Below are 24,597 nucleotides of genomic sequence, written 5' to 3' on the forward strand. Positions count from 1 at the left end.
TCCAGCCCAGCACTGGCCAATGGCAGGTGCTCAGAAATGAGTCACGTCAATGTACCACATCATCGCTCCATAAGCAGTGACCAGCAAAAGTGGATACCACGATAGGCCCAAAGGCTGGTGCCATGCCTGGCATATTCTGTATGCTTGTGTGTTGGTTTGTGGATACAAAAGCAGAATTCAACCACACAGTATTTTGCAACTTTTTGTTTTAACTTAACAATAGATTATGAACATCCTTACAGGTCACTAAAGATCTATCTTTATCTTTTTCTTCTAATTTTTCCACGTATGTATACACACATACATAAAAATTTTTACATCAGTGGGATTATATAATATCATTCTTGTACAATTTTTATCCTCCCTCCTCCCGGGTCTGCCAGATGGAGCTCAGAAACCAAATGCAAAGCGTCTGTCCTGAATGGAGGTCTTACCAACCTGACGACCAGGGACCACCCCATTCACCTTTGGCTTGTGTCCCTGAAGCTCCACAATGCTACCCTCTCCTTATTGTCCAGCATAACCATAATTCCACCCACACTGCTTGGAGTGTCTGCTCTTCCCAAGTTTGCCATTTGTCTCCCAGTTTCACTTTGAACTCCCATCCCTCACTGAGGCCCCCACTGACTTTCTTGGTTCATCACTTCTGACGTGTTGCTTGTACCCAGTGATCACTGGGTTATCAGAGATTGGCATATGAGTGCAATGCCCACCGAGACTCCAGATGAACATCTTCCAACTGTTTACTCTAAGCTCTCCTAAGAATTCTTACAGTCACGCTGAATCCAAGTGTCCCATCTTCTTTAACCAGCTCCACGAAGTAGATTTCACTGGCATTGTTTTCTGAAGGTGATAGAGGACACGAAGAACCAGTACCCTGCCACGAATGAACAAACAGAAAGAAAGAAGAAGTGAAGGCACTGGCCCTGCCTAAGCAGACGGCACCTCTTAGCTCTCACCTGCTCTCAGGAGCCAGCAGCATTGCATACCAAAAAAAAAAATCATAAGTTTCAGGGCTGGGCCAACAGGGGATTCACTCTCCACTTAATCAGCTCCTCCCTGTATGACTTTGCACCTGTCTCTTGGTCTCTCCAGACTTCTTCCCCAATCCACGGAACTGCAATGAGAGATCACCTTCTAACAGTGAGTATGAATGATGCCCAGCACACAACAGGGTCTCAGTAGATTCCCCCTGTTTCTACTCATGATGCAAATATCGTTATGAGAACTGAAGTCATCTAGACACTCCCTGGTAGCTTCACACATGACACCAGTCAAGTGAAGGCATGCTGGATACCAGATACACAGCAGCTTCTGGAGCAGAAGAAAACCTCAGGAGGACCTTCAGTCATCTCTAGCAAGGGTAGCTATACCGGGTCTCTACTTTACAGTGGTTGAATTCTTGAGAGAAGAACAGAAGAGAGTATTTTCTACCTCATGCCAGGCATTTTGCTTGGTGCTGTGACATGCATGTCATGTTGATTCATCCGTCCAGTCATGCTACGAGATTAACTGAGCACCAAGAGAAGGTGTACATCCCCATCCTGGGTGATGGAGGAGAGCTGACACAAGGCCTGCTTTCAAAGGTGTGGGCAAGCAGTTAAAGAAACCAATGAGGAGAGCTAAGCACCTCGGGGCTAGAAACAGCGGATGCTCTTAACTTCCCTGAGCCTGAGGAGCGAGAGGAGGGATGGCTGATGGAACTGAGCGAGTGGTAAAGAGCTCGAGGGCAAAGAGCTCCTAACAGGAGCTGTGTTCTTCAGCAGAGGGTCAAAGCCAACCTGAGCACAGGCAGGGTGACAAGCCAGTACCCACTCATCCGCCAGCTGCAGGCTCCCACTAGACCGTGAAATAAGAGAAAACCTTATAGTGGTCTCTGCCCCCCACTCCTGGCACAGAGCTCCTTCAGCCCTTGTAATTTCCTAAGTGATGTATGTGGAATCTATAAAACAAACTCAGAAGCAGCGTAGTGGATTGGTAGCTGCCAGAGTGAGGGTGAGGGGTGGGCAGTGGGGAGTATGGGTGAAGGTGTCAGAGGGTACAAATTTCCAGTTATAAGATAAATAATTTCTGGGTATGTAACGTACTGCACGGTTACTATAGTTAGAAATACTGTATTGTATATTTGCAAGTTGCTAAGAGAGTATATCCAAAACGCTCTCCACACACACACACACACACACACACACACACACACACACACACAATTTTAACTCTGTGAGGGGATGGACCTGCTAACTAACCTTGTTGTGGTAATCATTTTGCTATATATGTGTGTGTGTGTCTATACATATGTACATATGTATAGACACACACATATATGTCAATTATATCACAATGAGTGATAAAAAAATAAAATACAGGGATGTCTAAATTTTTAAAAAAAATTCCTAAGTGATAGAAGACTAGGAGCATCTTTTGTTCTAATATTTGGTCTTTGACCTCAGTTCCTGACACAGAGCTCTCAAATCCCTTGAAATTTTCTGGGTTATAAGAATGCCTTTTGTTCTAAAGAGGGAACCCTGGTTCCTGCGTAGCTTCAGGATGGGGGCTGGTCACCAGAAAACCAAGCCATGATTAGAAGCTTGAAACTTTCCACTCCACTCAACCCCCCATCCTCTGGGAAGGCAAGAGGGGCTAGAGATTGAGCTAATGATCCACCATGCCTGCGTGCTGAAGCCTCCATAAAAATTTCAGAAGTATGGGATTCGTAGTTTCCAGGTTCATAAACACATCTATGCAGAGTACGGCACACCCCAACTCCACAGGGGCAGATGACGCTGCTCTCAGGACCCTTCTAGACCTCACCCTATGCATCTCTTCATCTGTCTCCTCCCTTGTACCTTTAAAACATCCTTTATAGTAAATCAGCGATAGCAAGGAAACTGTTTTCCTGGATCCTGTGAGCTGCTCTAGGAAATTAACAAACCCAAGGAGGGGGCCATGGGGACCTCCAATTTGCAGCCAAGTCATACAGAAGTGTGGGTAACCTGGGGACCGACAACTTCATTGTCATCTGGAGTGGAGGCTGTCTTGAGGGATGGGTCCTTCACCTGTGGGATCTGGTGCTAATTCCAGTCCGTTAGTGTCGGAATTGCTTGATGTGGAAAACCCACCCAACTGGTGTCAGAGTGTTGTGAGTGGGGTAGTAGTGTGAGATAAAGGAAAACAACTCTCTTTTCCTAGACACAGGGCTTCTGGGCAGAGCCAACCAGAAGACAGAGGGCTGACACAGTCTGTGAGTGTCAGCTCCACGGGGCCCAGAGAAAAACGGAGAGAGGTCTGGAGGGGCAAAAGGAGACCTTTCCATCCAGTGTCTAAGGAAACACAGCTGGAGTCTGCCGGCCCTGGGACTAAAGCAGACAGTTCTCTGCATGCCAAAGCTGGCCTTTGTCTTCTTCCTCCTTGGTGTGTTGTCAAGAGCGAAGGCAATGAGTTGCAGCTTGAGGACTAACTAGAGACCAAGAATACAAGATGTCTGATTGTCCATGCGTGGCCCTCGGCAGAAGCCAGTTATTATCCGTCACAGTTAAAATTAGTGACCGAGGACACTGAAACCTCAAACACTGAGCCCTGGCACTGCGCTAGAAGCTTTGCCTTTGCCCCTTTATATTCTTCTCAACAACCTTGCACTGTAAGAATTTATTTCCTGACATGGCAAATAGAGAACAAAGAGGGACTTTGGAGCCAAGGCTGTTGGGCTCCACAGCCTGTTCTCTTTCCTCCAGATTCTAGAGAGTGAAGCAAGGGAAAGATTACCTTTAATGGTGGAGCAGACAGCTGAGGTCTCAGCCTGGGCATTAAGCTCTGAGTCCGAGCCATTTCCAGTTCTTCAATATTTCTTTCCTGGTCTTGTGTGTGCGATGAAAAACTTCCCAGGTGCCCGTTGCTCAGGCTGTCTGTAGAGAAGACCCCAGAGTTGGCCGTGCTATTCTTCTCCTCGCTTGAGGTATTTCCACAAACACCTATAAAAACAAGCCAAGAAGAAATCAACAGCTTGGAAAGGCTGGCGTCTCAGTGGCATTTCTATGTGGGGCATAGCATTTTCCTCCAATGACAGAAAGACCTTTTATAGCTGCTGGGAGCCATGTGAGTTTAGCACCTCATGAGAGATGATGCATTTAGAATAGAGGAAGGGAAGATTCTGGATGTGTTCTTGAAACTTAAATAGAGCCTGTGTGACCCAATTATGAAAACACAGGAGCAACGGATGGTTATAATGGCAGTTCCCCCTTTTTAAGCTCTTGCCACATATGGGCACCACACACACACACACACACACACACACACACACACACACACACACATACACATATTTACGTATGGAAAGATATACGTATCTTTCCATGTTTTCAACATATCCACCAGGAAGGTGTGATCCCAGTTCAAACACAAGACAGCAGAGTCAAAAGGATTAAATCTTGCCCAAAACCCCACAACCATCATGTTGCTCTTAAAGCTAGCCTCTTCCAGAGTCCCTACTGAGCACACCCGTAATCACCCTGTGATCCAAAGTTCACCGTGTCTGGTTCTTTGGGGGGAACTTGGTACTAACCAGATGGTGGACTCCCTATGGGTGAAGACTGGGCCACTGATTCCCATTTACCCCATGTCTGACCCTTGAGCTGGCACAGAGCAGAGGAAAGAACATGAGGTCAGGAATCACTAGGTAAAACCCTGGGCAAGGTAATTCACATTTTTGGACCTCAATTTCCTTATATCTAAAATAGAGATAATCTCAACTACCTCATAGGGTTGGTGAGGCTTAGAAATTAAATATAGAGAGATGTTTATACATGTAGAGAGAGAGAGAAAGAGATTACAGCTTAGTACATAGTACTAAGAGCCTCAACACGTGTATTTACCATGCATATGTTAATATCAGCTATTCAACAAATGTATATGGGAGGAAGGAACACAGATCTTCTTTACATCTGGATATGTAGACGCACAAGTAAGTTTACAACTTTTGATACAGACTCATTAGTACTCAGGAAAATGCCCAACTCACACAGTGGATAAACTTAATTTAATGAATCAGATTAGAAGTAGTTCAAGCCTAAAGGTATTCAGTACAGAGTGGTGGGCCACCGTTTAGTAATGCCTTATTCCTGGCAATTTCTTTATTTTTAACATCTTTATTGGAGTATAATTGCTTTACAATGGTGTGTTAGTTTCTGCTGTATAACAGAGTGAATCAGCTATACGTATACATATATCCCCATATCTCCTCCCTCTCGCGTCTCCCTCCCACCTTCCCTATCCCACCCCTCTAGGTAGACACAAAGCACCGAGCTGATCTCCCTGCACTATGCGGCTGCTTCTCACTAGCTATTCTACTGTCATTGTCCTACTAGCAATGTTGTAAGCATCTGTTTATTTTCTTCCACACCCTCCACAAGAGACAAGGACAAGACTTACGACTGGATTAAAACGTCAAGCTGTGCAACGTATGTCCTGCCTAACGGAAATACAAGCTAGAACTTCTGCGAGTAACTAAAACTCAATCTGTAGTGGAGGGTGATGTCTGCTCCTGATGGGAAGGCTCTCTGTCTTGTCTTTGATCTCCAGTCTAGAGCACATGCCCCAACAGCAGCCCAACCAGATAGAAACTCACGGCGGTCAAGCCTCTGCCCACAGTGACCAGCCAGAGTCACTGGGAAAGCATCTTCCTCCAACAAAGGTGGCAGCTGTTTCGAGGAACCCCAACTGTGACCAGGCAGAGTTACCAACAGGTGACAGGGGCTCCAGGATGAGAGGACACGTAATTCACAGGCACTGTGGGTACTCCATCATCTGAAACTCTAAAGTGAGGTTGGAGCCTCGCAGACTTTGGGTGCCAGTTTTGGACATCCCCACCCCAGCAGGCCATCCTTGACGCTGAATGGACCCCAGCTCAGCTGCATTATGTTTCCTGATTTTAAAAATAGGATGGTTTGATCGCTCCCCTCTGTCCTTTCCTGTGCAAAGTATGGAGGGAAATACAAGGACAGCTAAAACATTGTGGGAAGAACAGTGACAGTGTAGGAAATCCAACAGAGCAGTGTGTTGGGGCGGGTGCTGTGGAAGGGCCGGGCTAGCCCCTGGGTCAGGTCCAAGCACAGGATGAAAGGCGCACGGCTCAGGGCCAAGCTTTGCCAGCCCCCATCCCCCCACAGCTTCTGGACGAAGGGCAGATGCAGCACCTGGAAAGCCACCTGGTGATGGTGTGTACATGTGCAAGAGTGAGAGAGGGCACGTGGTTTTCAGAGGGCAAGGCCAACGGGGTGACTGTATTTAGGACCCAGAAAATGCTGGCTGGTGTGACATGAAGCATTTCTGTACATGAGAGGAGATTGTACAAAGCTCCTAGAGTGTGGGCCTGGCTTTGTAGGCAGCCTTCTGGAAAATGGCAGGATCACCCAACCAAAATGCTGTGGTGAGCCCGGGTAACTGGGAGGGAAAGGGATATTAACATCCCCCCATTACCACCCCAAACCTGACCCAGATAAACAGAGTCATCTTATTCTTCAGTACAGGCAATTGTTGGATAGCTATCTAAAGGATGAATAAAATCATCTTTAAAAAAAAAAACAACCTTTACTCTTTGGGTTGATCTCTAACATGCTGAGTCTTAACTAAATTAGAACAGAATGCTTGTTATGCGCTTCAGCTTCAAGAACAGCCCCCTGTCTCCTTCCCACCGGATTCCACGACTAAGCCCCAAATATGTAGAATTACTGCAGTAGCCACTTTCAATAAGGACTTGGCTGATAGAAAGAGTATCCTCCCTGTCATGCGAGAAGAGTGGCAGAAAACCACGCAATAGCTGCATCTAATAAAGAACTAGAGTAGGCTTCTCCCACTCAGCAGGACAAGCAATGGTGCAGCCCATTCTGCCCCTGAAATTGCAGAGTTTATTGATTTGTGCCAAAGCCACTATCACGAGAGAGGTAATACAAAAGACCTACATGGACTTAAAGCCCCAGTACTCTGTTTGTAAAAATGTACTCCTGAAAATAAAGGAGGCTCTCCAGCTTCTGAAAGCGGGTTAAGACATACCTTTTGACTGAGAAATGATCAATTCTATGTTGTCAGGAGAATTCTGAATCATTCTAACAGCCATGTCGAATGTGAAGCCCTCCAGACTGATGTGATTCAAGGCTAGTATCTGCCCTCCTGGAAAAATAAGACATCTCAATAATCCCATCAAGGAAATGAGAAAGAGCAGTTCCTTAAAGCAGCATCTCTGGCAATCAAAAATGACATACCTGGTTTGATCTTTTTAGCTTTTTCAGCTGGTCCCCCAGGTATAATAGAAGATATAAAGATGCCAGGATCAACTTTGCCTACATCTTCTCCCTCATTAATGACAAAACCTATAATCCAATTATATGAAAGAAGATGATACTTAATGATTTTGCAGCTCAGAGAGGTTAGGTTATTTGCTTGAGATCACACAGCTACTAAGTAGCAATGCTGATATTTGTACCAACAGCTCTTTCTACTCTGCCATGACAGATGGAGAAAAGTCGATTGTCCCGCATTCATAAGCACAACTACAGCTAGGAACATTATGTATTATGTATTATTGTTCCCATACATAATCAGATCGGAAAAAAAAGATGATTTTTAATCAAGTAACCCTTCTCTCCTTAAGGGTCTTCGAATATGGTAAATAGTAAGAGGTGAAAAAGATTGACTACTCTTCCCCATCCCTAAGAATCTAAATATGCTAGAGAAAGGTTATTACGTGGTATTAGACGGAAAAGCCTTTTTCTATCTTATACTTAGATTTTCAAGATCTGCACCCCAAAACCTGATCAGGCCTAAAAGGAAACTTTGACCCCAACATCCCATTGCTGGTTAGGGACATTTAAAGGGAAGAAAAAGAAGTGATCACTGAAAAAGTCAAATTGGGAGAGGACAGGCAGGAAAACGGAGTAGAAAAGTCTAAAGGGAAGATGGCACACACCTCCCCTCTGCCCAGACGGAAAGACTGGGTCCCCCCTGCCAGGAGCCCTCTTACCAAAACCACGGCGTGGATCCCGGCTCAGTGCCACGCGCACAATTTCTCGATCTGGTTCGGCTGTAAAGCTCCTTCTCCTCTTATTTTGCGGCCCTGGAAGTGGAAACAAAGCCCCACATTGTGCTTTTCCCCCAAATTATCAGAGACCTAATACAAAAGGTGTGAACACTATTTCACACACATGCACAATGCTGGGTATGGATGGCTGAACACATACTCTTTTTGTAAATAAGTTTTTAAAATTTATTTTACTGAAGTACAGTTGATCTACAATGTTGCGTTATTTTCTGCTGTAAAGCAAAGTGGTTCAGTTATACATATATATACATTCTTTTCATATTCTTTTCCATTATGGTTTATCACAGGATATTGAATATAGTTCCCTGTGCTATACAATAGGACCTTGCTGTTTATCCATCCTATATATAATAGTTTGCATCTGCTAATCCCAAACTCCCAATCCATCCTTCCCCCAGCCCCCTCCCCCTTGGCAACCACAAGTCTGTTCTCTACGTCTGTGAGTCTGTTTCTATTTTGTAGAAAAGTTCATCTGTGAACACATACTTCTGACCCTCACCAGGTCAGTGTTGGCTCATCAAGGGCAGAGGCAAAGGTAGGTGGGCCATGGTGCTTGCTCTGCATGACTTACTACAGCTATTCTTTTTTCTGCATTGGTCTTGGGACAAGACAGAATCTGAGCAGAGACGACCTTGCTGGCAGTGAAAACTGAAACTAAAGTTGGAGCACAGAGATGAGCCAGCAAAGCCTTCCCGTCTTGGGCCCCTAACAGTAGGGGGTGATATGGCCCTGCAGCCCAGAGCAGGGGTCCCCCAGCTTGGGTCTTGGAGGGGACCCAAGGCAGAGCCCTGACGGGCAATCCAGTGTTGACCACAGAGCACGTGGAAAAATCCCCAAAGAGTGACCCGCTCTCCAGCGTTTTCCACATCGCTCCCTCACCCAACGGACCATGGTGGGACCTGCACACAGTTCATGGTAAAGAGCCACCTGGTGGTATTCCAGATCCAATCCCAGGCTTAATGCTCATCAAATATAAATATCTTCTCTAGCTCAGGAATCTCTTTGTCTTTGTGTCCCACTGGGGACCTGCCTGGAGGATATATGACAGAGGGGAATGCCGCCTGCCCTTTATATGTTTTCTGGTGAGTAGTGGGAGATGATATTCTGGGCCCATATGAAGAGTTGTAAAGAAAATGAATGATACGTTTTTCCAGCCACGCCCCTCCACAGCAGGTATTCCTCACGCTGGACTCGAGCCCTGGGAATCTTCACCAGTGCTAACGCATTTAGAATCTATGTGCTCAGCCCAAGCCAAAGGTGGACATCGTGGGCTTTTCCCAACCATAAGTAGTTTTGTTCTTTTTTTAACATCTTTATTGGAGTATAATTGCTTTACAATGGTGTGTTAGTTTCTGCTGTATAACAAAGTGAATCAGCTATACATATACATGTATCCCCATATCTCCTCCCTCTTGTGTCTCCCTCCCTCCTACCCTCCCTATCCCACCCCTCTAGGTGGTCACAAAGCACCGAGCTGATCTCCCTGTGCTATGCGGCTGCTTCCCACTAGCTATCTATTTTACATTTGGTAGTGTATATATGTTCATGCCACTCTCTCACTTCGTCCCAGCTTACCCTTCCCCTCCCCGTGTCATCAAGTCCATTCTCTACGTCTGCGTCTTTATTCCTGTCCTGCCCCTATGTTCTTCAGGGCCTTTTTTTTTTTTTAGATTCCATATATATGTGTTAGCATACGGTATTTGTTTTTCTCTTTCTGACTTACTTCACTCTGTATGACAGAATACTCTGGTTTCTCTTCAGATCGAATAAATCTTTCACCTTCTACATAAGTAGTTTTGAGATTAATGGAAAAGCAAAAAGATTGTGAACATTATTGGGGAAGCAAAATGAAGTAGTGGCAAAAGATTGAAAGCAAGAGTCACGTGTAAGGTTTCCTTTACCCCAAGCCCACGGCTTGGCCCGTACCTGTGTGCGTGCTCTGAGCAGGCCGTCCAGAGAGAGGGTCACAAGTCGTTGGCTTCTGGGTCAAACAGATGTGCTCCAGCTGCTCGTGGCCAGGGCAGGGCCTGCAGGGAAAGTCAACAAGATGAGGTAAGATGCCCCTAGAAGGCAACTTCCTGCCATTCTGAGTGTGGGTGGTGGCCCCATGCTCGTCAGTCAACAGATCCATAGACAGACCCCATCAAGGGCCGATCTGGTTATCAGAAGTACACTGGAAAGAATGGCTTTGGGGGCTTTCTATCTTAGAGGGGACCCTAGAGTCACCCAGGCCCCCTATGAACCTCCCACTATCTCTCCTTTGAGTTGAATAAGCAGCCCTTCCAAACCTCCATTTCCTTAACCAGAAAATAAGAATATTCCTATTTCCTAGACTTGTGATGGCCCCAAAATGAGGTAGTAGGTATAAAGTACTCATGCTTTTAGTGGGTCCTGATTTTTCTGTTGTTTGCTTTTTCAGCTGGGCCAGCCATGTTCCAACACCTCCACTGTGATGTTCCAGCACCTCCACTGAGGGCTTCACACAGTAACCTACCTGCTTGATCCTTGCAGATACTGGAGTTGGCTACCCCCTAGTAATACTGAGCTGAAAACAAGAATCTTTCATGCCGGCATTCAGTTGGCTTTGCCGAGCCAGCATTCTAGCAAACAAAGGATGTTCTAGGCCCTAGAAGGATAATGAATTAAGTGGGGACCCTGCCTGACCCACAGGGTCAGCTCTGCTCAAGATAAGCTACATCCAGGGATGAACAAAGTAGAGAGTGAGCAGCAAGAACAGAGGCAAAGCCACAGGACTTAGAGCCCTGGAAAAAGCCAGCACTGGGCCTCATCTGAAGAAGGAAGGCCAGGAGATCGACCATCTGAACAGATCCATCAGCCCTTCATCACCCAGGTTGGCCCCAACCTCAGGGAGCCCACACCTGCCCCACTGCTTTAGGCAGCCGGCCCAAGGCAGGGATGGGTGCTGCCACCGCACCTCTCACTGCAACCTGGGATCAGTGATGCCCGGTGCTCTGGGCACAGAGCCTGGCGCTGTTCAAGGGGCCAGACCTAGAAAGGGAAGAAGAGGAGCGATGGGGGAGAGAAGGCAGATGCAGGGCGAGGGACAAGCACAGGGCTGTTCTTCAGAGATTAGGGAGAAGGCCTCACTCTAACTCAGCTCCTGTTTATACTGTGCATTTCAGCAAGTTCAGCCCAAGTTGACTGAGATCCGACTAGATGTCAGGCCCCAGGCTGGCAAGGGACTGAGGGTAAAGGTGAATCAGACATGGGCCCAGCCCACTGCGAGTTGCAGGATGGGTGCCTTTCATGCCATCTAGAGCTGACCTAAGTGCCCAGGGAGAGGCTTTGGCAGAGCACTCCTGGGTTTCAAAGAAGGAGATATCCCAGCAGACCCAGAGGGGCCAAGAAAGGCCACAAGGGAGGGCCTCTGGAGAAAGGAAGGGATTTTCTGCCTTAGGCTGCCACTGCCCATGTGATCCAAGTCACACGTGCAAGTCTATTGTTTAAAAAGGATAAAAAGCAGCGTCTACTGCAAATCACAAGGAGACTAACACTGTGTGATTCCACTTGTACGGTAGAGTGAGGTCCTTAAAGTAGTCAAATTCATAGAAACAGAAAGTAGAATGATGGTTACCAGGGTCTCAGGGAGTGGGGATGGGGACTTGTCTTTTAATGGTCATAGGTTCAGTTTGGCAAGATGAGAAGAATTCTGGCTGCACCAATGTGAATATACTTAACAGCACGCCGCTGTCCACTTAAAAATGGTTAAAAGGGTGAATTTTATGTTATGTATATTTTACCACAATTAAAATAAGCTTTTAAAAATGCAAACCTAAAGAAAACAATGCCATTTACTGAAAGTCTCCGCATGCTGGCCTCAGAGCTGAGGAGGAGACAGGCACGTCACTGTTCTCTGGAAGTTCCCCGTTTACAGGACAGACAGATGCATGTGGATGTCGGGGTGGAGGGGCCCTGGGGGCAGCTGCTTGAAGGCGAGCCAGTGGTGCTGGCCAGGGCGGTCAGGAAAGGCTCACAGAAAAGGTGCCATGAAGCACGTGGGGCAGGGATTGTATGTCAGGGTTGGCACCCTGATGGCATCCCCGTTCTAAGCAGTGCTGAGCACACAGCTGCTCAGGCTTGACACCGGGAAGCAGGTCCCATCTCTTGCGTGTCAGTGTCTGCATGCCATCCCATCCTTCCCGTCCTGGCTCTGGCCCGCTGGTCAGCAGCACCACCTGCTCCTGCCACACGGGCCCTCTGCTTGTCACCTCTGTGAGCGCCATGAGGCAGGGGTTGTGTCCGTCCTGCCCGCTGCTGAGTCCTCAGTGCACAGCTCGGGGATGGCACACAGCAGACACTCAACCAGTCTTTGTAGCAAGAGGAACTGGGCCTTCGCTCATGGCGTTCCTGCCTATCTCCCTTCCTTCTCGCTGTGCCCAAACCCATGGTTGGTCAAGACCCGCTGTCACTTCCCCCATGCAGCCCTCCTCTGTCCCCTTATCTGGAAATCACCTCACTCTCGGGGGAGCGATAAAGCTGTATCTGTGTCTGCCTTAAACATTTAACCATTCTATCCCCTTTAAGAGGGTTTGTGTTCCTACCTTCTCCCCTAGAGACTAGGGGAAGGGCACCAACATTAGGACACTCATCACAGACTCATCCCATCTTCAGGGTTCTATAACACCATTTAATTCCCACAGCCACCCAGTGGGGTGGGCATCACTGCTCCCACCACTAGACAAATGAGGAAAGAGAGGCACGGGTGTTACAAACAACTAGCACAACACCACACGCAGCAGACAGCTGAGTAGGTGTAGGTGGATTTCCACGGCATTGGGCTCGTTCCAGCGCTCTGCCTGAAGGGGACCCTGGGCTGGCTGATCTTTGCACCAGCCACAGCAAGGATGATGCACTTCTCATCCATGCACAGGGATGACAGAGCCGGATGGATGCAGCCCTTGTCCCACCTCAGACCAGCCAGAGCAGTGGTGGGCAGTGCCACCTGAGCTCAGCCTCAGCTCGTGCTGGTCTAGCTTCAGATATGGTCCTCCTTCTGCCCTAGAGCTTCTTGAGCATCTTAGGCATCTCACACACCCCCTCTATCCCCCCACCTTGCCCAACGGTATAGGAGAGTTCATACCTCCCACAGCCAAGCTTGCACCAGAGCGGGATGGGAGCCGGTGCACAAGTGTCCACTCCCTGGTCCTTCAGACAATTCTGGGAGGACTTCTGTGCACTTCTCATGGGATTAAGCCCTGGCTGCCCACAGCAGCTATCTTGATGACACTGCCCCCTTTCTTTTCACTTTCCCTCCTCCCCTGTCTCACTTACCCTGCTCACTCCTGCTTCTCGGCATCACCTCCACAAAAACCACCTGCACCCAAGTCATTGTCTTGGGCTGTGCTTCTGGGGACCTTCCAGATGGCCAGAGGCCCTAGATTTCCCTTTTCATGGGAGGTGACCCATAACCTCTGACGCGAGTTACTAAGGGTTGTGAAAGTCTGGCATTCATAAACTAAAATTAGAGGAGAACCAGAGATTACTGAGGACTCCAATTCAGCTTCCTGTTGAGAAGGCTGGCTGCCATGCAGTGCTGCCAATCCCCTCCTGTGCGTGCCCACTGGCAGGTCACTGGAAGGGTGCTTTGCAGTCAACACATTCTCAAGGTGGCCTTGAGCTAGTCATGGCTTCTTCAGGCTTTTAATCTATAGAGTGCTATAAAGTACTATCAGTTTGAATGACAGATTAAAGATGGCCACATATGCTTTGACACTCCTACATCAGGAGGTGGGGTCTGTTTCTGCTGCCCCTGAATCTGTGCTGACATGTGACAACTTTGACCAAGAGAGTATGGCAGAAGTGACCATGTGCCAGCTCCAGGCCCAGCCTTTCAGGAGACTGGCAGCTCGCCTTGGGCCCTTGGAGCCCTGAGCTGCCATGTAGAAGCCTCACTACCTCCCACATGGAGGCACCACATGGAGAGGGCCTGAGACCACACTGGGATTGAGAAGGGCCCAGCTGAGCTCACCATCCCAGCCATCCCCACTGAGGGCCCGGGCACATGCACAACACAGTCCTGGAGCCTCCAGACCAGTCCTGATGAGTACCCTCAAGAGAAGCAGAAGAATCGCCCAGCCAAGCCCTGCCTAAATTTGTAACCCAGAAAATCGTGAAACAGAATAACAAAATGTGTGTTGTTTTAAGTCACTATGCTTTGGAGTCGTTTGTTACGCGGTAACAATAATAGATCGTTCTGCTTCATCATTATTGAGTTAGTTTGCAGTGCGTGGTGATGCCTATTTGCATCAACAGAATCTGGAGCAGTAATGTTCTAAGAATTACTTTAAGATATAATATATGCATTGCCGTTCAAATCAATCACCCATACCCTCCTGCTGAAGCAGATGTACAACTCATTCCAAAAGACAGCTCCCTCCCACAGCCCCCTTCATTGGTCCTGTGCTGCTTGTGCATCTGTGCTATTTATAGAACTTGCTATGTAAGTGCAATCCAACTTCGAGGCTATTTTAAAATTTATGGATCATTATGTTATAATGTGAAGTTGTGTTGATAAGCTCATTATTTTCCCTTGCAAATTAAATTGCAAGCAATCCATCAAAAGAGAAAGCATCGGCGATGTAGAGCTTAGGGGTACAGACTCCAGGGCCAGCTGTGTGTGTTCAAGTCTCACGCTGGGAGAAAACAGAAAGTACTTCACAGGGTTGCGAGGGCTAATGTAGGTGATGGGCACAGTGCTTAGAACAGTACCCGGCTAAATAGCCTATTGCAACTTGTTTATTTTGTCCCCTTCAATTTTGTATCATCATCTAGCTCTTTCTCCACCAAAAGATAGAGCAACGCAGCAGGGAGACACGGGATGTCTGTCCCGTGTCTAGCATAGATCTGGCCCACAGCTGCCCTTCGGGAAATCTCTGTGGATTTAGTTGATAATTACCCAATGAATGCATACTTCCCTTAGACAGTTGACATCCTTTAAACAACGTCTTCACGTATGGATTACTCCAGAGCACCATGTACATGATGCTTTGGGCCCACAGAACAGATATGTCAAACCCACCTGCCTCTGAGCCCTTGCGCCCTGGTCCCCTTGCTGGCGTCCGCAGTGAAGTTATCCAGTGACGTGTGTAGCAGGCCTCCTGCCGCACCCTCCAGCCCGGGTACAAACAGCGCATTTTCTGAGCACGACAGTCTCTGGGTCCAAGTGAGCGGCTTGGACTGGGCCAGGTGTGCAAGACTCAGATTGGCCATTTGCACACACTTATCATAGTCTGCAATGTGGGAGAAACAGATAAACATAAATACTCACAAGAACGATGCCGGCCCCATCGCTCTTGTGGCAGCCACACATCACAGGCCCCAGGCTCTGTCCTGGCTTTTCTTTGTCTGCATGGAGGGGCCTATTTTTCCTCATGCTAGCTCGTGGAGCTCCTATGATTAGCCCTGAGAATGCCACGTCTGCCTAATTAGCACTGACTAAGGAAAGAAAACTCAGACACACAGGAAGGAGGAAACAAGATGCCCTCCACCCCCTGGCAGCTGACAGGCCTTGGAGCCATGGTTCACGGCAGTGTCACAGCGCCAGCAGAGGCTTGTATAAAATTAACCGCTGTCATCCGCTCTGCTCGCTGCCTTTACAAACCATCCTCCAAACGTTGTTTTAACAAATAGGTCTGCAAACTACCTGAGCTCCCAAGATTACGCTCTGCCCTGTGGAATGTAATCTTTCATCTCTACACGGCTTAGTTTCCTTGGTAATAATATTTAAGATCCGATTTTCTGAAATATGAATACGGATCAGATGTGTTGTCTCCCAGCTTTCACACTTCCCTTCCTCCCTTCCTGCAGAAAGAGGTAATAAATGATTCTAATGAGCCCAGGAATGTGAGTGGTTCTCACCACTTCACTCTTCACGTCATTCGTAGGAAACTGGATTTGATAGATAGATTCCTTAAATTAACTAGGATTTACACAAAGCCCAGTTTGTATTTTGAAAAAAGTAAATGATGACTGTGTTCCAACCATCTGTTCCCTGTTAAAACCAAGAAGGAAAGAATGCTCGGGCACACGGCGTTTGTATGGCTCTAGTTGTACGTGTGTTTGTGTGTGTGTGCATATCTAAAGCACAGTGAAATGCCTTCACTGATAGCATGCTCATGAACATTTATTTCCTCAAGCAGACAGCCCCCCTTTCCTGCAATGGTGCCTGGTTCATTGTCGGGACTGTGCCCACTGAAAAAGGTAGACTCTAAAAAATACTTTTTGAGAACGTTCTGTGTCTAGGAGGCATTAGGTACCATCATTCACATACGGTAGGCAAGGAAGAAAGGAGGACTAAAAGCAATGTGAATATGACCTGCAGCTTTTGCAGAAATTGTCCAGTATCTGACTCCAGAGCTTGGACCTGCTCAGACACATAGCAGCAATGACTGTAACGTCCATACCAGCAGTTCACACATCCTGCATGCTTGTTACATGCCAGGCCCAGTGGTAAGCATGTTATCTGCATTGTCACATTTAATCCTCACAATAACCCTGTGGGGTAGATATTATTATACCCATTTTATAGATGAGGAAAAGTGAGGCTAAGAGAGAGTTTACAATTTGCTCAAGGTCCCAGGGCTTGTAGGCGGTAGAGCAGGACTCACACTCGGCTGACTCCACAGTCCACGCCAGAAAATGGACGTATAGAGGACATGGAGATACAAACAGTAGCACAGGAGATTCATCTGAAGCATGCCCGGCCCTCTGATCGCTAAGGTCTAAAGGGATAGTGGTCTTAGCTTTAATTGTGGTGTATATTAATACCCCCAGGGGGACATTTCACGGAAAGAAAGTGGTGACAGGGAGAGGCTCAGAGAAGTTTTATGGGTTTCAAGGGAGCCTTCATATAGAGGTTGGAGGTGCAGGAAGAAGGGGCTGCCCCCTGGGGGAGGAGGGCTCCCAGAAGGTAGCAGATGAATGAGAGCATCACAGCCCTGGGTCCTGAGCAGGGCTTTGTCCCCGCAAGAAGCTGGAGAACAACAGGGCACTGGGGAGGACGCTCTGTTAACAGGACAGATCACACAGTGAGGTCAGGGAATGAGAGTCTGGATGTCTAACACTTAGCATCAGGCATTCAGCATGAAGCAGGGGGGCTCCTGGGGCTGGTGGGGTTAGTGGGAAGTGCTGTTATCATTATTAGGCCTTAGCTTAGTGGGGTTCAATTGGCTGGACAAATGGTGCAGGAAGGATTGATTGGTAGGTAGGAGAGCCAAGAGTTGATAACCTTTCAGGAATGGAAGGAAGGGATACCAAGAATGTCCCAATGCCACTGACATGTCAAGCAGAGCGAATGGTTTCTGTCCACCGGTGGAGGGCGGGGGCAGGGAACTCACAGCCTAACTGTGGCACCAGGAAAGTAGCTGACAAATATCCAAATCAGTCTAGATGGCAAGGCTGAAGCCAAGGTTATTTAACAGATTTTCAAGAGTACAGGAGCCAAGGAAAAGGTGAAGGGAACCAGGGCAGGATCCTGGGCAGCCGCTGCAGATCTGCAGAGTCTCATAGCCACAAGCTCATGGAAGGGCCACCGGCATCCATCCCTGAAGCCCCCTGCTATGCATCTGAAAGGGCTGAGTGAAGGCCTGTGGTCCCACTCTGCAATGCTGACAGATCCTGCCTGATTTAGCCCTGAATTTATGCACGTGTAAAAGCTTGTTGATTTTTCTCTCTCCCCAGGGAACCAAATATAACTATAGAGTAATATGCTTGTTTAGACACTTCACAGAAGAGTGACTAAGAAACATTTGGAAAATGTCCAACTTCTTAACAATCAAAGAAATGCCAAATGAAACAACACTGAGAAATCATTTCTCCCTATAAATGAACAAAGATAAACATGATAATATCTATTCCAGCAAGGATGCCATAAAACAGGCACAATGATACTGGACATGGGAATGGCACTCAGGAAAACAGGAAGGGCCCTAAAAATGCCCCAATCTTTGTACCCCAAATCGAACTGAAATCTACCTTAAAGAAATAATACACAATACAGAAAATTTTTCTTCCAATGATGTTTACTGCAATATTATTTATGTTATTGGAAAATGAAAAGCAAACTTAAAATCTAGAGGAATGATTAAGTAAATGATTGTATTTCCACACTAATCATCCATCCATGCATTCATTCAAAACAACATGTATTAACCATCTCCCACCTGACACACCTCTGTTCCATGCTGGAACCGTAAAGGTACGGGGACACTGTCCCTGCCCTCCAGGAGCTCCCAGCCCACTGCAAACTGGAGGCGGACACATCCACAAATAAAAGGGGCAGAACATTACAGGTGAGAAGACGGAGTCTGCACAAGAGAGGGAGTAGTCAACTCCACCTGGGAAGGGAGTACGGGGGCAGTCAATCAGGAGGAACTTCAAGGAGGAGGTTGTCCTTGAACTTATTCTTGGAGAATGAGGCTTATCTTGGTGGTCTGAGCCTGGAAGGAGGCAGGAACAGCATTGTAGGTGGAGGCCACACAAATGCTAGATTCCCCCAAACTCCTATGATGGTAGAATTTGCAGTTTGAGAAAATAGCATATTATGAGCGAAACAGGCTTAGAAGGACTAATTTTGCTAGTAAGCCCAAGGAGTCTTTATAAATATTTTATGTTCACTGATATCAGGCAATAAAATTGATATTGATGATGTTTCACACTGTATCTCAGCAGGTAAGACATAACTAATTTACATTCATTATCTCCAATTCCCTGGAAATATCATGGAAATGCTACTCTGCAATTTCAAAGAAATATTTATATATTTATTTGGTTTCGCTGCAAATAATATGCCACGTTTGTTTTCTGTATTTGGTTCTACGTCTGAATGCTCAGCAATTTTGGTTCCTAGTTGATCCCCCGTCCCAGGACTGCAGGAGCCAGTGACACAGCTCCCCTGTGAATTGACTGGCAGCTAACAAAACCCCCCACAAGCAGGAGCTGCCGTTACTAGTCACATGGAGCCATGAACGCCAGACACTCATTCTAGATGAGCTACAGACAGCACACACACTGTCCTGTTGGAGCACAGCGCAAACCTGCCGGACGGCCAGTTGCTCAACTGAGGACACCAAGGCTCAGAGAGGGCAAGTGAGCGGTCCAAAGTCACGCAGCTAGTAAGTGGCACCTCTCTGAGTCTGTTGAACTCCAGGCTCCACATTCCAAGCCTGGAGTTCCCAAACTTTCATCTGCATCCAGATCACCTGGGTTCTTTTTCGAATGTAGATTCTGATTCAGGGGCCTGAGGTTCTACATCCCTGGCAAGCTCTCAGGTGATGCACATGCAGAGATCACTCTGAGTATGAAGGGTGAAACCACTGTATTATATTGTGCCCTCTTATAAATGAATAGGAAATAATGGTGAGAGATCAACAGCAAACTCAAAGCCAAATATCTCTAGGTTGAGAAGATGGTGTCTACTCACCAGTTGTAACTCCGGGAGAGCTCGTCCGAGCGTTAAATCCATGCTGGGCGCAGCAGAGGCCCAGTAAATATTTACAGGTCTTGGCTGAATCGGTGAAAAACATGTGCTTTTTCCCAGTGATGCTGCCTGTGATGATGAACTTCTTTCGCTGAGGGAAGCAAACACAGACTTTAATATATTGATCGTTCTTACCTATCCATTGAAGCACAACTATCCAGAAAGTAGCCAAATGCTGGAGCCGTCAGTTGGATACCAATGTACTAGGCATCCGGAAGTGTGTGGATGTCTGACTATGGCCCAATATTTCTTCTTAGATTAAAGAAAACCCCTCTTTTTATTTTTTCCTTAATTCGTAAATCAAATGTTTGTTTATTGGGCAACTGCTATCTGCCAAGGAGCGTGCCAGGTGAAAAGAATATGAAATGAGTTCAGTACAGGCTTGGCCCTCAGCAAGCAGTGCATTGTGAAAGGCCATTAAATACACCTATAGTTTGCATTGTCCAAACGCCCAGAACTTGGAGGCAAAATCTCGGCTTGCATCATTATAGAAATGATAAAAGCACATCTGTATGCGCATGTTTCGTGCTATTATGTGCCAGGCTCTGTGCTAAATCCTTTCTGTGTATTAATTCATTTCATCCTCAAAGCTATAGAATGAGGGAGGTCCCATCATTATCCTTATCCTACAGATGAGGAAGCAGATGGAGACTCCTCGGAATGCAGCAGGAACTGAGGTCACATCACCAAGAAACGCTTCCCTACATTTATAACTTCAGGGTCCATGCACAAAGTGATAATATTTGTACAGCTCACTGTGATAAACTGGAGAGGATTATCTATACGGGGTTATCTATATGGAGCTACCTGGAAAAAACTCCGTACATTTTTGCAATATAAAATTCTAATAAGAACAATAAAATACAAAGTAATAGAGATTATATTAGATATGAATTTATATATAACTTCCAAATAATATCTCTATTCTAGATATTTCAGTAAGAACCTTGAGCTTGCTCCTATAAAGATAACTTTATAAATACAGGGTTTGTGCTTGAAAGGGCTCCCTGAAACTCCTGAACCTCTTTAATGCTGATTCCTTTTAATTCATGATAGTCACCATTCCTAAGAAACTCCATTCACGCAGTCAGGTATTAACAAAAGACAGATAACTGTTCATTGCTTTTCCTCTAACTCCTTTTTATCACTAACCTAATTTCAGACAATTTGAGCATTCTCTAAATACCCTTTTCTTATATTAATAAATGTAATGTTGAACCTATACTAATGTGAATGGATTCTGAATCCAATTGAACTATACTATACCTAGTATTTTTTTTGTATGATGTGTTTTCTCAAACATTCATAGATGCTGTCCTACTAGCCTTACTAATTCTTCCTTAGTATTCAAATTATAATAACGTCTAAATTCCGCTAGCTAATCATCTTATTCACACTTTTGCAAAGTTGAATATTTGCTTAGAATCCATCTACTTTTTCAGTATGCGTTGATATGTTTTCATACAGTCCTGACCACTCAGGTATTAAACATTTTAGATAAGTCATTTTTTAAAATTGAATAACTTGGGACTTCGGTGGCACAGTGGTTAAGAATCCACCTGCCAATGCAGGGGAAACGAGTTCAATCCCTGGTCTGGGAAGATCCCACGTGCTGCGGAGCCACTAAGCCTGTGCGCCACAACTACTGAGCCTGCTCTCTAGGGCCCGTGAGCCACAACTACTGAAGCTCGCGCATCTAGAGCCCGTGCTCCGCAACAAGGGAAGCCACTGCAATGAGAGGCCCACGCACCGCAACGAAGAGTAGCTCCCATTGGCCACAAAAAGAGAAAGCCCGTGTGCAGCAGCAAAGACTCAACGCAGCCAAAAAAAAAAAAAAAAAATTAAATAACTGTTCTTGAACAAATCTGAAAAAAGAGAATTGTTCACACACATGAGCTACTTCTTTCTTTGAGCTCATAAACTCTTGGCAAGGTCTCGTCCTTTTGGACCCCAGTGCCCTAAGGTGTCCCAGAGGGTGGAATTTCGATCTCATTTCTTGGCATGGAGCTGAAAATAGTCTTGACTGTAGCGGTTTGGATTTTTTTCCATTTCGATAACATCATTTAATGGGAAATTCATATCTGTAGGCCAACTTTCACACAGGCAAGCTGCTCTACGAATAAGATGATGTATAACTTGAATCCCAGGGTTTTCAGCGCAAACATGAAAAATGTATTTACATCCCTGCTGTTGCAGAACAAAAATACTTGGTGCTTCTGTAACATCATGTTTGTTTCTAAGCATGGTTTTACTATTTCAAATATTTCATCCCCAATAGTTTTATTGTTGCCGCTGTTTGTTCACAGGCTGGTTTCTTTGTTTGGTTTGATACATCTTTGCAGAATAATAAGATTCTTCCAGACACAAGCGGATGTGCCCTGAAGCTAAGGAAGTTGAAATCCCAGGCCTCTACTTGGGAAGGCCGTTTCCTGGGAGGGACCCAGCATATTTTCTTGTGTTCTTGTAAAACGTGGAAAGTAAGATGCTTTCTCTACAATCTGTTAAGACCACTGACTCTTCTTTCCACCGCAACTCAGTCTCACTTTTCTCACCATAGGTAACGTTGCATGGTGGGGAAGCAGATCTCACTAAGGAGAAGTTGAGATAGGGCTACATTTAGTGTAGATTTAGTGGGATTTATTTATGTGGTTTGCAGTCTCTTCTGCAGTAGTTTATTGCCAACCATCCCAGAATACTCCTTCTATTGGACCGACTCACCCAAAGTCTCAGCATAAAGATATAGGGCCAGTGGCCATGTGAAATTGACTGTGCCCTACAGTACCCAGCCCCAGAAGTATGCGGTGTCAGCACTGGAGGGGAACAAGCTTTAAAATACACAGAGCCACAATATCAAAAAAACAAACAACCCAATTAAAAAATGGGCAGAAGACCTAAATAGACATTTCACCAAAAAAGACATACAGATGGCCAAGAGGCACATGAAAGGATGCTCAACATCACTAATTATTAGAGAAATGCAAATCAAAACTACAATGAGGTATCACCTCACACCAGTCAGAATGGCCATTATCAAAAAATCTACAAACAGTAAATGCTGGAGAGGGTGTGGTGAAAAGGGAACCCTCCTGCACTGTTGGTGGGAATGTAAATTGATACAGCCACTGTGGAGAACAGCATGGAGGTTCCTTAAAAAACCAAAACTAGAACTACCATATGACCCAGCAATTCCACTACTGGGCATATACCCTGAGAAAACCATAATTCAGAAGAGACATGTATCACAATGTTCACTGCAGCTCTATTTACCATAGCCAGGACATGGAAGCAACCTAAGTGTCCATCGACAGATGAATGGATAAAGAAGGTGTAGCATATACATACAATGGAATATTACTCAGCCATTAAAAGAAACGAAACTGAGTTATTTTTAGTGAGGTGGATGGACCTAGAGTCTGTATACAGAGTGAAGTAAGTCAGAAAGAGAAAAACAAATACCGTATGCTAACACATATATATGGAATCTAAGAGAAAAAAAAAAATGGTACTGATGAACCTAGTGGCAGGGCAGGAAAAGAGACGTAGACTCAGAGAATGGACTTGAGGACACAGGTGGGGAGGGGGAAGCAGGGATGAAGTGAGGGTGGCATGGACATATATACACTAACAACTGTAAAATAGATAGCCAGTGGGAAGCAGCTGCATAGCACAGGGAGATCAGCTCCATGCTGTGCGACGACCTAGAGGGATGGGATAGGGAGGGTGGGAGAGAGGCTCAAGAGGGAGAGGATATGGGGATATACGTAGGCATATGGCTGATTCACTTTGTTGTACGACAGAAACTAACACAGCATTGTGAAGCAATTATACTCCAATAAAGATGCATATAAATAAATAAAATACACAGAGCCAAAGGCCAGTCTGAGGGACGTATTTTCAATTATCAGAAATGAAAACCTGTAATTTAATTCTCAAAAACACCTAATGAAGTGGAAGTTTTGTCCTATCAGGGATATACTTTATAATTGTATATACTGCCTTGTAAGTACAGCACACAATTTTCTCTTTTTTTGATAGGAATCACACAATATGGAATGTATTTGATTTTCCTGTGTTGATAGCATTTAGAAACCTACAGAGGCACTTCAAAGAGCAAATATGTCTCTGCCGCAAAGCTGCATGTTTTGTGCATCTCATCAACAATAAAAACAACTTTCAATCAGCCATGCTAGAAGAAAGACTACATTAGATTTCTCTTCTCTGTAGAGAAAATATTACAAAAGTAAGTATCATCCTATGGAAAAGTAATCAGAGGGTATGCCACCAAAAATTTGAAAGGAAAACAAAAGAATTATAGTGTTTATCAGGGAGTTCATCAAGAAGAATATTACTTTTTTTGCTTTTATGGTTTTGCAGTAGTTGTTCAAGTTTTTTTTTTTTAATTCACAGGTTGTGGTGATTTCTTTTCTCATTCTAAATGAACATTCACTTAAAAATCTTGTTTGTGTGGGCTTCCCTGGTGGTGCAGCGGTTGAGAGTCCGCCTGCCGATGCAGGGGACACAGGTCCGTGCCCCCGTCCGGGAAGATCCCACATGCTGCGGAGCAACTGGGCCCGTGAGCCATGGCCGCTGAGCCTGTGCGTCCGGAGCCTGTGTTCCGCAACGGGAGAGGCCACAACAGTGAGAGGCCCACGTACCGCAAAAAAAAATAATAATCTTGTTTGTGTTTGGAACTTTGCGTCCTTGTTCTTGAAGAGAGCCCTACAAAGCCTGTATTCTCCAAGATTTCAGGCATTTCTCTCCAGACATTTTAACTACTGCTAATACCCAAGAACAGTTACTAACATGGGAAGGTTCATCATTACACAATGAATGCTTTCTCGACTGAATAATCTTCTGAATTGATGTCTCTGTCATAGATGGGCTGCCAATGCACCTACAAATCGTATCCATTGAAAAATGGCATTTTCCTCTATTTCCTTTGCTACTTCTCTCCAGGCTGACAAAAATACATGTCTGCAATTGTCTGGAGCATTCCGGCTTCCACTATTAATTA

General features: G+C 45.8%; 1 protein-coding gene across 1 annotated transcript in view; it reads right to left on the minus strand.

Annotated features, from left to right (window-relative positions):
• Positions 1–24,597, minus strand: part of LOC114908533 (FERM and PDZ domain-containing protein 2-like) — a 58,895-nt gene that overhangs the window by 490 nt on the left and 33,808 nt on the right. The window contains exons 14-22 of the mRNA XM_029244800.1: positions 19,527–19,674; positions 17,791–17,799; positions 15,126–15,336; positions 10,013–10,113; positions 8,009–8,101; positions 7,251–7,358; positions 7,042–7,158; positions 3,760–3,965; positions 773–877 (exon numbers count right to left, since the gene is read on the minus strand). Coding sequence (XP_029100633.1) covers positions 773–877; positions 3,760–3,965; positions 7,042–7,158; positions 7,251–7,358; positions 8,009–8,101; positions 10,013–10,113; positions 15,126–15,336; positions 17,791–17,799; positions 19,527–19,674 — 1,098 coding nt within the window. The remainder of the gene's footprint in view (positions 1–772; positions 878–3,759; positions 3,966–7,041; positions 7,159–7,250; positions 7,359–8,008; positions 8,102–10,012; positions 10,114–15,125; positions 15,337–17,790; positions 17,800–19,526; positions 19,675–24,597) is intronic.

This window comes from Monodon monoceros, unplaced genomic scaffold (genome assembly GCF_005190385.1).
Source record: "Monodon monoceros isolate NGI ecotype Baffin Bay Population unplaced genomic scaffold, NGI_Narwhal_1 Super_Scaffold_4, whole genome shotgun sequence".
Taxonomy (NCBI): domain Eukaryota; kingdom Metazoa; phylum Chordata; class Mammalia; order Artiodactyla; family Monodontidae; genus Monodon; species Monodon monoceros.